Genomic DNA, 19,154 nt, shown 5'->3' with positions numbered 1-19,154 from the left:
AGGGCTTTTAAAAGGCATTGGAGCTGGGGCAGGCATATGGTGGGGCAGTTAATGCGCTTGGATCTGGTTCAGTTCCTGGCTCTAGCTCCTGCTTCCTACTAAGGCAGATCCTGGGAGGAGTAAATGGTGGCTCAAGACCATGCCACCCATGTGGGAGACCAGGATCGAATTCCTTGCTCTGGCTTTTTTGGACTAGGCTGCTGTTTCTGGGTTTTGGAGGGTGTGAACCAGCCAGCAGGTGGGAGGGTTTGTCCCCCCTCCCCTCCTCTAATAAGTAAATCGAAAGACAAGAGAATGGGGGCTGAAGTCATTAGCACCAGACCAGGAAGCAGGTTTAAGAGGTAAAACTGTGACCTCTGTGGGCCAGGAAAGTTCCTGTTATGCAATGTGTGCATTTCATTATTTACACGATTTCAGCAGGTGATTGGGAGCTGTGTACATAGCAAAGCGAGCTAGTAGCAGCACCCCAGACTCTGAAACTAAAACCAATCACTCTCTTCATGGGCTTCCTCTAGCTCTGTTTTTTAAATAGTATTTTCTGGTGGAAGAGTTTCCTTAGATTAAAACTTCTTTTTTCCTTAAATGTTTTTAGGAACCCCAAATTCCTTGGAAAATTTTGCACACTCATTTCCACGTCTTTCTAAGGTCAATTAAAAAGTAATTATTAAAAAAAGATTGGGTTGGGGCAACACTTTTGCTTTTGCGATGGGCTCTCTCAGCTCTCTCTTTCCCCGAAGCCATTGGCAACCTATCTCTATCCTCTCCGATCATCCCCGCCCTCCCCTCATTTTTTTTGGTGTTTCCTGGAGTAAACTTGAAAACAAACAAGAGGAGAAAGCCCCTGACCCAGGCGTGCTCAGAAAGCCAGGAAGGGCAACCTTAGGGGAACCCGCGGGTTCTGGAAGGGGACGCGGGAGGCGGGGCAGGGGTGGCCGAGAGGGAGAGCGGCCGGGTAAGGCATGCGGGAGCGCCCTAGAGCGCAGCGGGCCAAGGAGGTGGCGAACTGCTGCAGTTCCTGAGGATCCGGCCGAGTGGCCCTGAGGCCGGTTTGCTACTGTCTGCTCCCCCGGGTCGCAGGCCACCAAGCGAAGGGGGCGGGTCCTCGCGTGCCAGACACGCCCCGGCCGGATTTATAATTCGCCGGGCGCAGGCTCTCGGAGCTGCTGCTGCCGCGCTCTCGCTCGTCCGGGGGACTCCAGACAAGCTCCCAGCGCCTGTCTCGGGTAAACTCTAGGTGGATCGCACGGTCGCCGAGCGCCGACTGGAAGCCACCCCTCAGCGCACTCACGCGCACCGGCACCCAAGCGCTCCCACCGCCTCTCGTGCGCGCTCGCCCAGCCAGGGCGCAGGCACCCAGCCAGGGCGCCCAGCAGCCTTCCTATGGCTGACCTGAGCTTCATCGAGGATTCCGTCGCCTTCCCCGAGAAGGAGGAGGACGAGGAGGAAGAAGAGGAGGGCGTGGAGTGGGGCTACGAGGAAGGTAACCGGCCGCTTGTTGGGGCGTCCGGAGTCCTGGGACGGCGGGTCTGTTTCACCGGGGTCTCGGTCGTTTTTCCACTCCCTGGCGACTTTGCAGGCGGGAGGCACTCTGGTGAGGGGAGCCTGCCGCCCGCGTTCTTCTGCCTCCTGCGTTCGCGCGTGGGGAGCTGAGGTGGGGTTGGCCTTAGTCGCGGGCAGCGGTTCGCACCTGCTGTACTCCCCAAAGCCAGTCCTCAAGCCGCGGCTTTACCTTTTCTGTCTTCTGTTGAGCCAGCGGTGCCTTTGCCACAACACCGTGAGAGGACGACGTTAGTGAAACTCCCGGTTTCTTGCTTGCTTTGAGGACTTCGTAGGCAGAAAACCTTTCTGCCTTTTCAGCCTTCAAAGAAACTAGCAACGCTCATCTCCTTGTAAAATCTGTCCTAAAACTGAATCTGTGCACCTGTGGCTAAGGGGTTGACTTTTAAGAAAACTTAGCAAACAATGAATCTCTGGAGCTGTGGATTCCTTATAGAGACAGCCATTGGTGCTGATGTATGCTACATATATTGAAACAAGTATAATTATATAATTTTAATTACAAAAATTATATATATTTTTGTGCATATATATATACATGCACCCTCTTTATAGTATTTGCGTTTCTGATAAGAGATATTTATTCACTAGCCTCAGAGTTATGATGTTTGCCTGTCATCATACATGTTCAAAGTTACAGCTGTTTCTCCAGCACTTAATTGAACTAAGGAGCAGAGGAAATTTTTGTGTATTTTTTTTTTTTTTTGTGTGTGTAATCACTTAAAGATGACTCAAATTCCCTGGAGTCATAACTTATTACATCTATGTGGGCAAATACAAATAGAAACGGTTCATTAGTCCTGGAGTTTGTATGTGGTATTGGATAATAACGGATCATTCAAAATATGAATACAGAAATTCACACACCTTTGCCCTGTTTCATCTGGAGTTGTAATGCTCCTTGTAATGTCAAGGAGCCCAAGGGCTTCACTTACTTCTGCGTGTTAAATTTTGTTGTCACTTCTCTTATGTTTTGGTACCTGTTTCTCATGTGTCTTACTTCGTCCCTAGGTGTTGAGTGGGGTTTGGTGTTTCCTGATGCTAATGGGGAGTACCAGTCTCCTATCAACCTGAATTCAAGAGAAGCCAGGTATGACCCCTCACTGCTGGATGTCCGCCTCTCTCCAAACTATGTGGTCTGCCGAGACTGTGAGGTCACCAACGACGGACACACAATTCAGGTTATCCTGAAGTCAAAATCAGGTACGTTAGAGGCTGTGCGTGTGCTCTTGCCAACTGCAAGCCACAGAGCTACGGATCTCTGATTTAACCTGCGTGACTGGAGAGACGCAATGACTACAGCTGTGTTTTCAGGACACTTGTGTAGATTATAGAACACTTTATTCTGAGGGAAAATTATTTTCTGAAACAATGTTGAAAGGCTTAAAGGGTGAAATTATGAAGATGGCGGTTGGTGGCTCTACTGGGTCAGATGTTACTGGAACCTTACTTTAGTCAACCTGTACTTTGTGGAATATGAAGGACGTACATGTAGCTGTATAAATAAGCATTTTCTCCTAAACTGTTAATTAGCTTAAGTCATTTAGATATTTGTGTTCTGTTTTACAACTTTGTAACACTAAAGATTAGGATTTTTTTTGACATAATCTGTCTTTCAAGATAGACTTTTTAAGTCTATTGTATTAACATGACAGGGATAATTTTAAGTAATAGCAGTCAAAAGCATCCTAAATTTTGCGAGAGATTTAAATGACAGAGTTTTGCTTTCATTTATTTATTGTGATAACTTCTCATCCCTTCATCTTATTTGAGATGGGTCTGAAATGTTTTGAGAAGATGTCGGTTAATTATCAAGGAAATACAGTTTTGTCTTAAATGTAAGGAAGAGGAAATAATATTTTTTAAAAAATAGCATTATCAAGTTTTCCATAGCAAACAATGACTATCTCCCTTTTGGGAAGAATATAAAATTAGATGATGTTGAAATGTTAGGACGTGTTTGATGAACATGGACTGACTATGACTAAATTTATTCCTAATGGATGAATTGATACCTCAAACCATAAAATCTTTAGGTTTATTATTAGCAACACAGATACTGATTTTCAGTTGTGGAATTTTTTTATTCATTGTGCATATTTTTTTTTTTTTTGACAGGCAGAGTGGACAGTGAGAGAGAGAGACAGAGAGAAAGGTCTTCCTTTACCATTGGTTCACCCTCCAATGGCCGCCGCGGCCGGAGCGCTGCGGCCGGCGCACCGCGCTGATCCGATGGCAGGAGCCAGGTACTTATCCTGGTCTCCCATGCGGGTGCAGGGCTCAAGTACTTGGGCCATCCTCCACTGCACTCCCTGGCCACAGCAGAGAGCTGGCCTGGAAGAGGGGCAACCGGGACAGAATCCGGTGCCCTGACTGGGACTAGAACCTGGTGTGCCGGTGCCGCTAGGCGGAGGATTAGCCTATTGAGCCGCAGCCCTGGCTGCATTGTGCATATTTCTGAGCTTTTATTTAGAATCTGTGAGATAGCTGTGGATCATGTGGTCTTCCTTACCGTTCTTGGAGTCAAGCTATGGAAGCTGTCCCAAAGAGATTCTGGGTTTTATATGTACTTAGTGGAAGAGATGGTTTCAGATATAAATTAAAACATCTAATTTTGGAGGGGAGTGGTTTACCTATGATGGGATGTTATCACCTTTAAACACATAGTCAGATTAGGTTTCTACCTCTTAATTCCTCAAAATGGAATTGAATTTCAACTTCTAAAGCCCTGGGGGACACTCAGACTACATGTGAACCATAGCAACAAATGCCCTTGTCACATCTCACACTTGACTGGCGTTTGCCTGGGATGACAGTGGAGGTTGACAGTCTCTTGGATGTCATTTGATGTTTGACATCTTTGCTACATCGCCTTCCAGCTCCCAGTGGTGTGTTGGAAAGATCTGGTGGGCTTTTGTTTTTCACCCCTCAGTGTTCTTTTTTTTCCCCTCACTCTGGAAGCTGTCACTGTTCCCTTTGTTTTCAAATTTTACAACTGTCTTGGTGTAGTTCTATTCCTCAGTCTCTGTGCTGGGCTCAGGGTGAGTTCGTTCAATCAGGATAATTTTATCTTTTATTTCTCAGAAATATGCTTGAGAAGATAGATGTATTTACCCTGATCACACATTACACAATATACACATGTATCAGAACATTTCATGTTATACCATAAATATGTACAGTTCTTCTATGTCTGCTAAACTTTTTTTACGGTGAGAAAAATTATAGGGGGGCTGGCACCGTGGTCACTAGGTTAATCCTCTGCCTGCGGCGCTGGCATCCCATATGGGTGCTGGGTTTTAGTTCCGGTTGCTCCTCTTCCAGTCCAGCTCTCTTCTGTGGCCCAGGAGGGCGGTGGAGGATGGCCCAAGTGGTTGGGCCCTGCACCCGCATGGGAGACCAGGAAGAAGCACCTGGCTCCTGGCTTGGATTGGCGTAGTTCCAGCCGTAGCAGCCATTTGGGGAGTGAACCAGCGGAAAGAAGACCTTTCTTTCTGTCTCTCTGTCTAACTCCATCTGTTAAAAAAAAGGAGAAAAATTATAAATAAGATGAAGATTTCTTCTGAAATAAAGATATCATTCACACTCAAAAAAAAGGGGGATTTTCTTTCAAGATTTATTTTTTGAAAGGAAGAGAGAGAGAGAGATTTATCTTTCCTCTGCTAGTTCACTGTCCAAATGGCCACAGCAACCGGAGTTGGGCAGGACAGAAGCCAGGAGCCTGGAACTCCATCCAGGTTGGGTGGATCATTGTCTGCTGCTTTCCCAGGCCTTTAGCAGGGAGTGGGATCAGAAAGAAACAGCCTGGACTCAAGTCAGCACTTATGTGGGTTGCCACTGTTGCAGGTTGCAGCTTAACTGGCTGCGCCACAGTGCTGACTCCTCAAAAAGGAAATTTTTGTATTTTTTATTATTTCATTGATTTCTGTATTTTCATTTTTTTCCTCCTCTTTCAGTAACTCCTACTTTCTCTTTGCTTTTTTACCCCTACTTTTTGGTAGACTTACCTAATTTATATTTGTATTTTTCAGTCTTATGGGTGAACTTTTTTAAAAAAAGATTTATGTATTTGAAAGGCAGAGTAATGTAGGGAGAGTAGGAGAGACAGAAACGGAATCTTCCATCTGCCAGTTTATTCCCCAAATGGCCACAATGAAGCCAGGAGCTTGGAACCCCATGAAATGGCCCATGTACTTGGACCATCTTCTGCTGTTTTCCCAGGTGTATTAGCAGGGAGCTGGATCAGAAGCAGAGCAGCTTCTCCCATATGGGGTGCCAGGGTCATGAGTGGCATCTTAACTTGCTGCACCACAATACAAGCCCCTCTATTAACTTTTAATTTCCATTCCCATATTTTTAAATTCTAAAAAAAATTATGCTTTTTTAAAAGTATTTATTTATTTATATATTTATTTTTTAGAGATTTATTTATTTACTTGAGAGACAGAGTTAGAGACAGAGAAAGGGAGAGACAGAGAGAGGTCTTCTGTCTGCTAGTTCGCTCCCCAAATGGCTACAATAGCTGGAGCTGGGTCTGCTCAAAGCCAGGAGCCAGGATCTTCTTCCTGGTCTCCCACATGGGTGCAGGAGCCTCAGGACTCAAGCCACCTTCCACTATTTTCCTAGGCCAAAGCACAGAGCTGGATTGGAAGTGGAGTAGCTGGGATGTGAACTGGCACCCAGATGGGATGCTGGCGCTGCAGATGGAGGCCCACCGAAAACTATGCCACTGCACCAGCTCCTATTTTACAGTATTTAAAATTTAAAAAAATATAGCATCCAGTTTTTGTTTCACTAATGGAGGATCTTCATTTTTCTCTTATTGTTTTCTGTCTGTATGTCTTCATTTATCCTGGGTTCCTTCCTCTCTGAAGGCACCCCAAAAAATTTGTGGAAGATGAATTAAAAGATTATTTAAATTTTAAATGTAAAAAAATTGAAATTAATGCATAAGAGGATACTTCAGAGGATTCAAGGGAAATGTATATTATGAAAGAATTATACATGAATTTCAAAATTTGTGCAATAAAAAAACTCACCTTTTTATTCTGCTTTTATGAACTTTTAAAACAACTTACTGGCCAGCGCTGCGGCTCACTAGGCTAATCCTCTGCCTTGCGGCGCCGGCACACCGGATTCTAGTCCCGGTCGGGGCTCCGGATTCTGTCCCGGTTGCCCCTCTTCCAGGCCAGCTCTCTGCTGTGGCCAGGGAGTGCAGTGGAGGATGGCCCAAGTACTTGAGCCCTGCACCCCATGGGAGACCAGGAGAAGCACCTGGCTCCTGCCTTCAGATCAGCGTGGTGCACCGGCCGCGGCGGCCATTGGAGGAGGGTGAACCAATGGCAAAGGAAGACCTTTCTCTCTGTCTCTCTCTCTCACTGTCCACTCTTCCTGTCAAACAACAGCAACAACAACAACAACAGAAACCAACTTACTGACTGACTCTTAAAGGCATAATGACAGAAAAGGAGAGAGAGAGACCTTCTGTCCCATGGTTCACTCCCCAAATTGCCACAACAGCCTGATCTAGTCCAGGCTGAAGACAGGAGCCTGGAACTCTGACAGTGTTTCTTACATGAGTAGTGGAAGTTCAAATACTTGGGCCAGCTTCCACTGCTTTCCCAGGTGTGTTAGCAGGGAGCTGGATCAGGAGTGGATCAGCTGGACTGGAACGGATAGGGGATGCAGTGTCACAAGCTGTGGCTTAACTTACTGCACCCCAATGCCAGCCCCCAATAAGCTTTTGAAGCACCCCTGTATTTGTTTTGGTCTCTTCCTTTTGTGTTCTAGGTTCATCTCAAATGTCTAGTTATTTTTGTGTCATTGTCCTTGTTAAGAATGGATCTAAAACAAAGATGAGGAGCTGTACCTACATGGACAGGGATTGGGGTCCCTTGAACTTCACAATAATGCCCTCAGATAAGGTCCTGGACAATTTGTTAGGTTATATCAGTTCCTCATGGATTTGCCTGTTTCATGTTTGTGCTTGTATTTGTGGTTTTGTTTTTGTTTTTGTTTTTGTTTTGTTTTGTTTTTGGGGAGGGTGTTTGGCTCATACCTGTGTGTCAGCATTCTGGTTCTTGGCCACAGCCTGGAGAGTGTCACCATTTGGTACACCCACGCTGCTTTCATCTTCTGTCATGGAGTGGTAGGAGGGGGCTGGCTGGTCATGGCGATGGATCAGCAAGCTTAACTGCTGCCTTTGGGCACTTCAAATCTGTTGCCCTGTGTTCAGTTTCCGGTGATGTATCTCCACATTCAGGAGTATCTTAATGCCTCCACCTCTTTTTATTATTATTATTTTTTATTTAGAGTTGTAGACAGTGAGAGAGAGAGAGAGAGACAGAGAGAAAAGTTTTCCTTCCATTGGTTCACTCCCCAAATGGCTGCTACGGCGGCACGCTGTGCCAATCCCAAGCACCGATCCGAAGCCAGGAGCCAGGTACTTCCTCCTGGTCTCCCATGCGGGTGCAGTGGCCCAAGTACTTGGGCCATCCTCCACTGCCTTCCCGGGCCACAGCAGAGAGCTGGACTGGAAGAGGAGCAACTGGGTCTAGAACCCGGCACCCATATGGGATGCTGGCGCCGTAGGCAGAGGATTAACAAAGTGAGCCACGGTGCTGGCCCCAGTGCCTCCACCTCTTGAGTCTTTCCTGGTGTCTTAGTTCATAAGGCTGTTGTGCAAAATACCTGAGGCTGGGTAATTCATAAATCATAGAAATGGGTTTCTCACAGTTCTGGAGACTGGGAACCCAGGATCAAGGTGCTGGCGGATTTGGTGTCTGAAGAGGGCTACTCTTTGCTCCGCAGAGGATGCCTCGTCTCATGGTGGAGGAGACAAAGGGCCATCAGGCTCCCTCAAGTTATTTATAAGGCACCAGTCACCCCTGCATGAAGGTCACCTCTTCATGCTGTTGCATTGGGGATTGGGGATTAAGCTTTATTTATTTATTTATTTATTTATTTTGGACAGGCAGATTTAGACAGTGAGAGAGAGAGAGAGGGAGAGGGAAAGAAAGGTCTTCCTTCCATTTCCATTGGTTCACCCCCCAAATGGCCGCTATGGCTGGCGCTGCGCTGATCCGAAGCCAGGAGCCAGGTGCTTCCTCCTGGTCTCCCCTGCGGGTGCAGGACCCAAGCACTCGGGCCATCCTCCACTGCCTTTCTGGGCCACAGCAGAGAGCTGGAATGGAAAAGGAACAACTGGGACAGAATCCGGTGCCTCAACAGGGACTAGAACCCGGGGTGCCGGAACCGCAGGCGGAGGATTAGCCAAGTGAGCCATGGCGCTGGCCGGGATTAAGCTTTGACATGAGTTTTGGAGGCACACAGACGTTCAGTCCGTAGAAGCTAGGTTCTGAAACAGGAAGTGCCTGCCTCTTGCGACCTTCTTTTTCCTGGAGTTACTTAGCTTTCCACTCTTTCAGTTTTCCTTTTTTCCCACTTTCCTTACATTAAAGAATCGCAAAGAATTATCAAAGCGAAGTTACAAAAATTGCACTCTATTTCAGATATTTGTATTTGGCAAACCAAGGTTTTTGAAATATTCCTGAAGATAATGTTCCTCTATGTTCATAAAATCCCATAGGAAATATTGCATTAATTTAATGTGATTGGGCCGGCGCCACGGCTCAATAGGCTAATCCTCCACCTTGCAGCGCCGGCACACCAGGTTCTAGTCCCGGTCGGGGTGCCGGATTCTGTCCCGATTGCCCCTCTTCCAGGCCAGCTCTCTGCTGTGGCCCGGGAAGGCAGTGGAGGATGGCCCAAGTGCTTGCACCCTGCACCCCATGGGAGACCAGGAGAAGCACCTGGCTCCTGCCTTCGGATCAGTGTGGTGCGCTGGCCGCAGCGCGCCAGCCGTGGCGGCCATTGGAGGGTGAACCAACGGCAAAAGGAAGACCTTTCTCTCTGTCTCTCTCTCTCACTATCCACTCTGCCTGTCAAAAAAAAAAAAAATTAATGTGATTAAAATATTGCATTTAAATTAGTTTATTGCATTTGATTGGAATGTTGCTTTTGAGTGAAGTATTGCATGAATTCAAGTTTCCTGAGCACAAGCTCCCTGCCCTCATCCTGCTAGCCCTGCAACTCTGCTGGAACCTCTCGGAGGCCACAGGTGGTCTCGGCCTCTGGGTCCAGTGAACACTTTCCAGCTGTCACATTGCCTGATTGCTGCAATGCTTGAAGTGGAAGTTTTGGAGACATTATGTCTCCTGTTAGTTTCTGGTAAACAGTCTGCTGATAATTCTTCTTAATCTTGGCTGTCTTCTCTCTAGCAGTTCTTTGTGCTTGATTATCCTTCCATTTTTTTCTTGACTGTCTTTTCTTGTTATACTACTTGCATTTCCTAAACATGCACCCGAGCAGATGGTGTGCAACTTTGGTGTGCAACTTTGTTTAGGAAAGGAGCCACAGGCATAGATCTCTGAGAACCACCTGGGGGGCGACCAGTCCAGTCTCCTGAATCCCACCCTCCAGCAAGTGGTTGGGCAGTTCTGGGAAAGAAATTTATTCCTCATGAGGAAATCCATTTTATATGTAAGGGATTCCAAAAGTCAAAGACTTCTGTACCCTTGCCCATTCTTTATACTTTAGGACTCTGGGCCTACACAGAACAAATACTTTTGCATGCTAGCCTTTGAAACATTGACTGTAGTCATTGCATTAGGCAGTTGCCATTTCCCTTCATCAATACTTATTTATTGATCATTTACTACAGAAGTAATAAACTCACTTGTTTCTGAGAGCTGAGCAGGTCCCATAAATGAGAGTAGCTAGGGCAGTGAAAGATTGAAAATGGCTACAGAACCTCTGCTTTGTCTACCTTCTTGGGAGGCAATAGGGCCTGGTGAGGACTGTGGGAAACCAGAGAGCTGCAGAGAGAACACCTAATTTCCAGATGTTTACTATCAGGAGAATCTGGAGATGTGAATCTGTATGGCAAATGTGCATGCTCACCGGTTTCATCTGGTCTGCAAGGTGGAAGTTTGGAAGGCTTTGTTTTACCTTCTGCAGGTGTTGTATGCTCAGGATAAGGTAAATATAAATCAGACCCAAAACCTGCCCTCAAAGGGGTTACTATGGTAGGTCACGAAAGATAGATACACAGGGATAGATTAGTTTGGGCAGGGTTTGTGGAGGAAGTAACTTTTGATGTGATCATTGAAGAGAGAACAGTATTTGGATGGGGGGAGACTGGGCTGGTGTGAAGAGCAAGCCGAATGCAAAAATGGCATGGGAATGGGGAGGTCTAGGGATCAAACGAGGAGAGACAAATCTGGGATCTCCTTTGTGCCTGGAAAAGAAGATTCATTCATGATAAAGGAGGTGATGGGAAATGTGATAGATAGGGCGTACTGCAGTAGATTCATGAAGGACCCTGAACGGTCTAAGGAGTGTACTTTTTTTTGTTGTTTTCTTTTGTAGAGTAGAGTCGTAGTTAGCATGTTGCTTTAGGAAAATTAACCTGGCAGCACTGAATAAGGTGGGATCTGGGAGACACTAAGAGCCAGCTTTGAAGGTTAGTGCCAGAGACTCAGTCAAGACTGCAGCTGCGGGCCGGTGCCGTGGCTCACTTGGTTAATCCTCCAGCTGCGGCGCCAGCATCCCATATGCGTGCTGGGTTCTAGTCCCAGTTGCTCTTCTTCCAGTCCAGCTCTCTGCTATGGCCCGGGAAGGCAGTGGAGGATGGCCCAGGTGTTGTGGGAGATCAGGAAGAGGCACCTAGTTCTTGGCTTCTGATCGGTGCAGTGCCAGCTGAAGTGGCCATTTGGGGGGTGAACCAACGGAAGGAAGACCTTTCTCTCTGTCTCTCTCTCTCTCTCACTGTCTAACTCTGTCTTCCAAATTAAAAAAAAAAAAAAGACTGCAGCTGCTGTCGGAGCAGTAGAAGAGTTGGAGTGACACAAGAGCGATTTCTGAGATGCAGTCCACATAGCTGCAGTGATTAGTTCCATGGAGCTGGGGACAGGAAGCAATGGTTAGAGAGGTGGCAAGGGGTGGAGCTCCCAGGGCTGGATGGCATTCTGGGTCCTGTCACATTCTTCTAATGCACTTGACATGGGTGGGGCCTTCAGAAAGTTCATGAGAAATGTCTACTATGTAAAAACTATGCTTGGATTCCAAAATACTTTTGACCACAAATAAACTTCCCTTTAATTCAATTTTCTCCATGAATCTTTTGAAGTACCCTGATACTTTGAGGCAGCAGAATGCATCCTAACAGGGAGTGGAACTGAGCAATGCATTCCAGGAGTGACCTGACAAGACCCTTGGTCCTGTTCTCTCTCTCTTTTTTCTTTTTAAAGATTTATTTTATTTATTTGAAAGACAGAGTTACAGAGAGAGGTAGAGACACAGAGAGAGGTCTTCCATCTGTTGGTTCACTCCCCAGATGGCTGCAATGGCTGGAGCTGCGCTGATCCGAAGCCAGGAGCCAGGAGCTTCCTCTGGGTCTCCCACGTGGGTGCAGGGGCCCAAGGACTTGGGCCATCTTCAGCTGCTTTCCCAGGCCATAGCAGAAAGCTGGATCAGAAGAGGAGCAGCCGGGACTAGAACTGTTGCCCATATGGGATGCTGGCGCTTCAGGCCAGGGCTTTAACCTGCTGAGCCACAGTGCTGGCCCCCTGTTGTCTCCTTGAGTATGGAGAAGTCTGTGAAGGCTGCCACATTTGTCATTTAAATACAGACGGACAGATGGGTCATTGTACCCAGAAATCTTTAACATTCAATATACACAGGCAAATTATGTCTGCAGTGGTATAGCCAGTAACATAAGCATAAAAATATAATTGGAGTAGCCCCCTTTTCCATAGGGGATATGTTCCAAGACCCTAGGAGATGCCTAAAACCTTGGATAGTATAGAACCCTTTAGGTTCTATGTTTTTTTCCTACACATACACACTTATGATAAAGTTTAATTTATAAATTAGGCACTGTAAGAGATCAGCAGCAATAACTTACAATGAAATAGAATATTATAGTGATACAGTATATTAGAAGTTATGTGAATGTGGCCTCTCTTACTCTGGAATTTTCCATTTAATATTTTCAGACTCGAGTTGACTACAGGTAAGTGAAACTGTGGAATAAAGGAGATTTGCTGTATAGAATTCTGACCTGAGTGGCTTGATACGTAAGTAGAGACGAAGTATTGCAAGCTAGCACAACAGAATGTCATTGCAGTGTTGTCAAGCATAATGGCATTAAAAAAAGTAACTGTGTATCTCACAGACACATAGTGGGTGGTGGTGGGAATATATATACACACACACACACAGACAGAGAGAGAGAGAGAGAGAGAGAGAGATAGAGAGAGTTCCCATCCACTGGTTCACACCTCAGATGCCCACAATGGCCAGGGCTGGGTGGGAGTTGAAGTTGGAAGCTGAGAACTCAGTATGGGTCTCTCACGTGGGGAACTGGAACACACCTCATTAGTTATCACTGTTGCCTTCCAGGATGTGATTAGCAGGAAGCTGGAATTAGGATCTAGAGCTGGGACTTGAACCTAGGTCCTCCGATGTGGGATGCAGACATTTTAGCTGCTAGGCCAAATGCTGCCCTGGTAATGGCATTTTTAATGGGCCATGGGAACAGAAGAAATAGCTAATCAGAATAGGTCATCTGGGCCCTTCATTGTAACTTATTTTAGAAACTTTAATTAGGAAATTTTACCTCTGGGTCTTTGTGGTTCTTAATACTAAATTTAGGCTTGATGATGATGATTATAAATCACACCCTCTTTCTCGAAAACATGACAAGATTTTACAGTGTTTCTTAGCAACCCTGCTGATTAAAAATGAAATTGTCAAACGCATCTTAAAATTATTTTTACTGAAGAAGAGGCTAAGTAGTTTTTTGTTTATGTGAACTTTCAGAGTTGAATTTCTTTTTGAATATCCTTTTTTGTTTCCTAAATTTTGGGGCCTTGAATTACCTGGACTGTTGCTTTTATGTGCTTTACCTTGTTTTAACTGGCCCACCCTCTGAACTGTTGCTGTGGTCTCCATCCTTATGAGATAAAGGTAATTCTTCCTTTTTCCTGGCTTCGAATCAGTGCGGTGCGCCACAGTGTGCCAGCCATTGGGGGAGGGGTGAACCAACGGAAAAAAAAGGAAGACCTTTCTCTCTGTCTCTCTCTCTCACTGTCTGCTCTGCCTGTCAAAAAATTATTTATTTACTCAGTTGAAATATATTTTTTTAAGATTTATTTATTTATTTGAAAGTCAGAGTTACACAGAGAGAGGAGAGGCAGAGAGAGGTCTTCCATCCTCTGGTTCAGTCCTCAGATGGCCGCAACGGCTGGAACTGCGCCAATCTGAAGCCAGGAACCAGGAACTTCTTCCGGGTCTCCCACGCAAGTGCAGGTGCCCAAGCACTTGGGCCATCTTCAATTGTTTTCCCAGGCCATAGCAGAGAGTTGGATTGGAAGAGGAGCAGCCCAGACCAGAACCGGTGCCCATATGGGATGCCGGCGCTTCAGGCCAGGGCGTTAACCCACTGCGCCACAGCGCTGGCCCCTTAAAGATATCTTTTATTTATTTAAAAGGCAGAGTGATAGAGAGAGAAAGAACAGAGAGAGAGAGAGAGAGAGAGAAAGAAAGAAACTTCCCTCTGCTAGCTCACTCCCCAAATGGCTGCCATGGCCAGGGCTGGGCCAGGCTGAAGTTGAGAGCCTGGAACTCCATCCAGTTATTCCACACGGGTGGCAGGGTTCCAGGTACTTGGGCCATCTTCATCCCAGGTGCAGCAGTGGTGAGCTGGACAAGAGCAGAGCAGCTGGGACTCAAATTGGTGCTCATATGGGATGCTGGTGTAGCAGGTGGTGTCTTAACTTGCTGCACCACCATGCTGGCCCAATTTATTTATTTTAAAGGCAGAATAACAGAGAGGGAGATACATAGAAAAAAAGATAGATAGATAGATAGATAGATAGATACCTTCCATCCACTGATTAATTCCCCCAAGTGACTACAACAGCTAGGCCTGAGCCAGGTGGCATTGTGAGCCAGGAATTCCATCCTCATCTCCCACATGGGCGGCAGGGGCCCAAGGACTTGGGTCATCACCTGCTGCTTTCCCAGGCACATTACCTGGATGTTGGACAGGAAATAGAGCACCTGGGACTCAAGCCAGCACTCTGATACAGGATGCCGGCATTGCAGGCAGTGACTTAACATGCTGTGCCACAACACTGGCCCCAATATTTAAATACGGAATAAAACTGTCAGCTAAAAGCTGAAGACAGTATAGAAAAAGGATGTTTTCTTCTAAGACTTCAAATGTTTTTTAAAAAAAGCCTAATTAGTACTATTTTTGGAATATTTAAAAATGCACTTGGGATTCCTTACAAGTTATGCTGAGGTTATACAATCCTTGAGTCTAAGAAGAAGGAACTATTTGGGCCTTTGGATCGTGCTGGAAACTGTATGGGATACTGGTGCTGGCTTCCTTCCGTGTTGGCAATGAGGCTCCAGCAGGCTGTCCCCTGGCCTCTCCCTCTGTGTCTAGGCTATGATAATAGCTTCCTAGCTGGCCAGGTGTGTCTTTCATAATTTCACTGTGTGTACAGGCCCTGCAGTAACATTGGAAATCCAAATCTAATCATGCTAGCGCCCTGCAGGCTAAAGTCCAGCTCCCAGGCACAGGGTGCGAGTCTCCTGATGCCCCGATGATGATCCTGCCTTTGACCCTTGGCAATTTCTCAGTTTTTCTTTTGGAACACAGTTGTGCTGCTGTTTCCCTCTGGGTCTGTAGCTCTCATTTCTTTTCTCTTCTTTTTCTGAGTGCACTTCCTCCTTTCTCTTTGCTTACTGTTCACCATTTTGTGCAGTGTCGACTTCTCTGAAGATTCTCCCTTTGATTTTCTGATCCTCACTCGTTTTTTGACCTGGTCCTTGCTAAGTGCCCTCCCTCACCTGTGCTTCCCTTTACTGCTCCTGGTGCGCTATGTTTAGACTCTTCCATGTCCTTCCTTGAGCACTGGGAACGCCTGGCCAGCCGTGAGACTGGATTCTCTTCATCTGTATACTGTGTCAGTCTCAGCATGTGTGTGCTGAACTCAAATGGGGAAGAGTAAGCCTTGAATTATGTGCTAAACTTGTTTTCAGCAAAGCCCTCTAGAAGCTTAGATTTAGGTAAGTGTATATGCACCAAGTCCCTCTGGGGCCCGCAGATTTTGCAGGAGCTTCCTGGGGGCTGGGAAGTTCTCTTTTATGTCTCATAAGCATAATGGCCATGCCTATTACAGAACATTTAAGGAAATGGAAGCAGAGGCAATGGCATCAGTTAGTGCATGTTCCACAAGTTTTTTACTCTAAAAATCCCACATGTCATCAGTAGGAGTTTCATTATAATTTTATGGAAACTAATGATGTCAAAATTAATATGGTTGTCCTGTAGTAAATAAGTATCATTCAGAAAAATTTGATATTCATAAATGTGGGAAATTTCCTTGTAATATATATCCACATATGCCATAAAAGGGAGAATACTACCACAAGAGGATGTTGCCAGATGAATAAAGCAGAATTGATATTTATTTTTAGTATGTAAACACCATCATTCTTGGGAGATGAACAGATAATGCTTTACCTGGTATCTCAAGAAACTTGAACTCAGTATTCTGCCATTTTTTATGGCTTTGCACAGTTGCGTGATTGTGGTGTGGTTTAACTTTGGATTATTTATCTGCAGCAAAAGTGAAAGGTACCCAGCACCTGCTATGTGTCTGAAAGCCAGCTCTTTGTCACCTCTCCCTGGAGGACCAGGCCTGGGCAAAACACTTTCTTTTTCTGTTCATTTCAACCTTAGAGGGTGTGACATCCATGAAAAGATTGTTGTTTCATTGTCGTTTATTGAGCACAGTGACATCACAGCTAATAAACCTGCCACTTGAAGAGCAAGTAATATTCCTCAATATTTGGTCATCATGAATGGCTGAATTTACATTTCATCCAAATGGGATTTAAGATCCATGAGGCCAGAGAATTTTGTCTATGTTATCAAAATCAATGCATCCTATGCACTTAATATAGTCCCTGGCACAGTGCAATAGATAGTGGGAAAAAATCTGTAGATGGGGATCCCTTTGGGACTTGAACTCCCTATCCAAACCTGGATCTGTGCAGTCTGATCCAAGGGGTTAAATGTATGTTCTGTATTCCTTTTAAACTAAATGCTTCATTGCTGTTACAGACATACTGGACATTGGTCATGTGCAGAGTATGGTTTTTCACATTTTATTTTTTGAGATTTTGTTTTTACTTATTTGAAAGGCAGAGTTACAGAGAGAGAGAGGGATAGATAGGAAGACACTACCTATCTGCTGGCTCACGCCCCAGATGGTTGCAATGGCTAGGACTGGGTCAGGCTGAAGCCAGGAGCTTCATCTGGGTCTCTCATGTGGGTAGAAGTTGTCCAAGTGCTTGGACCTTCTTCTGCTGCTTTCTCTTGCTAAGGTGCATTAGCAGGGAGCTGAATCAGAAGCAGAGCAGCTGGGATTTGAACCTCCACTCTGATATGGGATGCAGTGTCACAGTCAGCAGCTTACCCCTCTACACCACAACCCTGGCCTCCTAGGGTAGTGTTTTGAAGCTTGATCTCTTTCTGGTCCTCTGAAATCACTGTCAAGTCAAAGACCAGTTGTGATATTCATTGTAAGAAAGTGTTATCCAATGGCTCTGTGACAGTTTGAGAAATTGTGTGAGTGTGTATGTTTGTGTATGTGTTCTGAATATGTGTGGATGAAGGAGTTTTGGGGAAAGATTTTAAAAATCCCCACTCCCATATCCTGTGTGCTTTCTTTCAGCATACTCCTCTCCTTTTCAATAGCAGCAGGGGGCAGAGCATCCTCTGAGACAGTTTTATCCCCTTCTTTTCTAAGTCCAGTTTTTAGAATTCACCCCTGAAGCTTTGGATCAAGTTGCTGCTTTGCCTGTGAGAGGCGTTTGCTAGTTCTGATGATGCAGGCAGGGCTGCGGCGTGAACTTTCAGATCATCTTTCCCCCTCTGCCTTTTGGTTTGGACGATGGGGTACGCAGCGGGTAGAGTCATGGCTCCCTTCCTTGGTTTTACTTTAGACCAAGTTAGGGCAGCCAAGGAAAAGAGTGGCGCTCTGTTGGAAATGAAAACATCTCAGACATTCTCAGATCCACAGCAGGGATGTTTATCCAGTGGGAAAGTGGAATAAGCGTGCAGTGCAGACCTGAGCGTCTGTAAACCTTTTTGATCTATGTCTTTAAAAACTTTTGGAGTGTCCTGGGCAAGAAGATGAAGTGTGGTGCTCCAAGGAAGAATGGCCGTTTAGAAACGCAGGATTAGAGAAGTCCAGTCCGTGTCTGTAGCTCACACTCACCCGTTCTGAAACTTGAGTCAGAAGACTGGGACGTGGGTCAGAAGATTAAAAGTTCCAGGCTGTGCCCTGGTCTTGCCAGCTGGGTGACGGGGCAGGTCACGCTTGGCCCCTCTTGGCCCACTTTTCCCCCCTGTCTGCGGATTGGATGTGTGACCTGAATCATGCCACGCACGGGGAAGGACATGCCAATTGTGTGGGAGTCTTTTTTCTAACGTCCCTGCACTTCACCTCCCTTCCCGTTGATGTGAAGGTTAGCCAGCTGAAAAATTAAAGCCATTTCTTGCTGCACGTGCTGTTTTTTCACTTAGAGCTGGTAGAAAGTGTAGGATCAAATTTGTAGGGCACCTTTAGCCTGGACTTGGCTTTCATTTTGTGTGACAGCTGATTTCTCCACCGGGGTCTGTGTTTTTCCTGTTCTTCATCCTAATTTATGGTCTCTGGTTGTATTGTATCTTGATACAAGCAGCGTAAAATCCTTTTGAGAGCAAGTTAATCAATCAAGAACTAACCTAACAGATACATATTGCTGCACCAGTTTGCTTTCCGTTCCTTTGAGTTTTAGGGCAAGAATGGACAACCAAACTGTCTCCTTCCAAGGAGATATTTGGGCTCTGTTACTTGCTCGTCAAAGTCAACCCTAATAGGAACAATAATTCACATTTGAGTGGGAGTGATGGTGAGTTTTGTTAGCTCCTTGATCAAAAATAACCTCAACTTCTTAGCTGAAGCTGTTTACAGTTGGGAGTTGCTACAGGAAAAATGCCCTGAATTAAATGACCATTATTTGTGTTGAAACTGGATATTTGTAATGAAATTTATTTCAAGTTTTTCTGTATGTTATTGAGGAGTGCTCATAGAAAGTATTTTATTACTTCAGGGCAGGTTCTTGTGTAAATGTACTTTGTGTCATCCTTTAGGGTGGCCTGGTTTGGGCCAGTCTTCTGGGTCACATCCAAAAATGGGAAATAGAGACAGGGCCCTGTGGGACTGATGTCAATATTTTGAAAGTTGTTAATATTTTTTCACAGTTTTGTCTTTTTTGCATTGCATGTGATGCTGAATGGTTGTCTCTTTTATTATAAGTCTGAGTTTATTGTTGATTGACTTAATACTAGTTATCTGTATGAATGCTTACATTAGTTTATATACCTGTTATCTATTTAAGAACTTTCTAATGCAAAACCCTGCTGTGCAAAGATGGTTTCAATTTATTGATAGGTTTTTAGCAAATTATTG

The 19,154-nt window shown here is 45.4% G+C and overlaps 1 protein-coding gene across 1 annotated transcript in view; it reads left to right on the top strand.

Moving 5' to 3' along the window:
• Positions 1-1,142: 1,142 nt before the first annotated feature.
• The window catches only part of CA8 (carbonic anhydrase 8), a 125,497-nt gene continuing 107,485 nt past the window's right edge, over positions 1,143-19,154 (top strand). The window contains exons 1-2 of the mRNA XM_051843756.2: positions 1,143-1,480; positions 2,569-2,760. Of these exons, the coding sequence (XP_051699716.1) occupies positions 1,381-1,480; positions 2,569-2,760 (292 nt within the window). The 5' untranslated portion in view covers positions 1,143-1,380. The remainder of the gene's footprint in view (positions 1,481-2,568; positions 2,761-19,154) is intronic.

This window comes from Oryctolagus cuniculus, chromosome 6 (genome assembly GCF_964237555.1).
Source record: "Oryctolagus cuniculus chromosome 6, mOryCun1.1, whole genome shotgun sequence".
Lineage (NCBI taxonomy): Eukaryota > Metazoa > Chordata > Mammalia > Lagomorpha > Leporidae > Oryctolagus > Oryctolagus cuniculus.
Note: the sequence above shows the minus strand (reverse complement) of the source record. Positions and strands in the feature narration are given on the sequence as shown.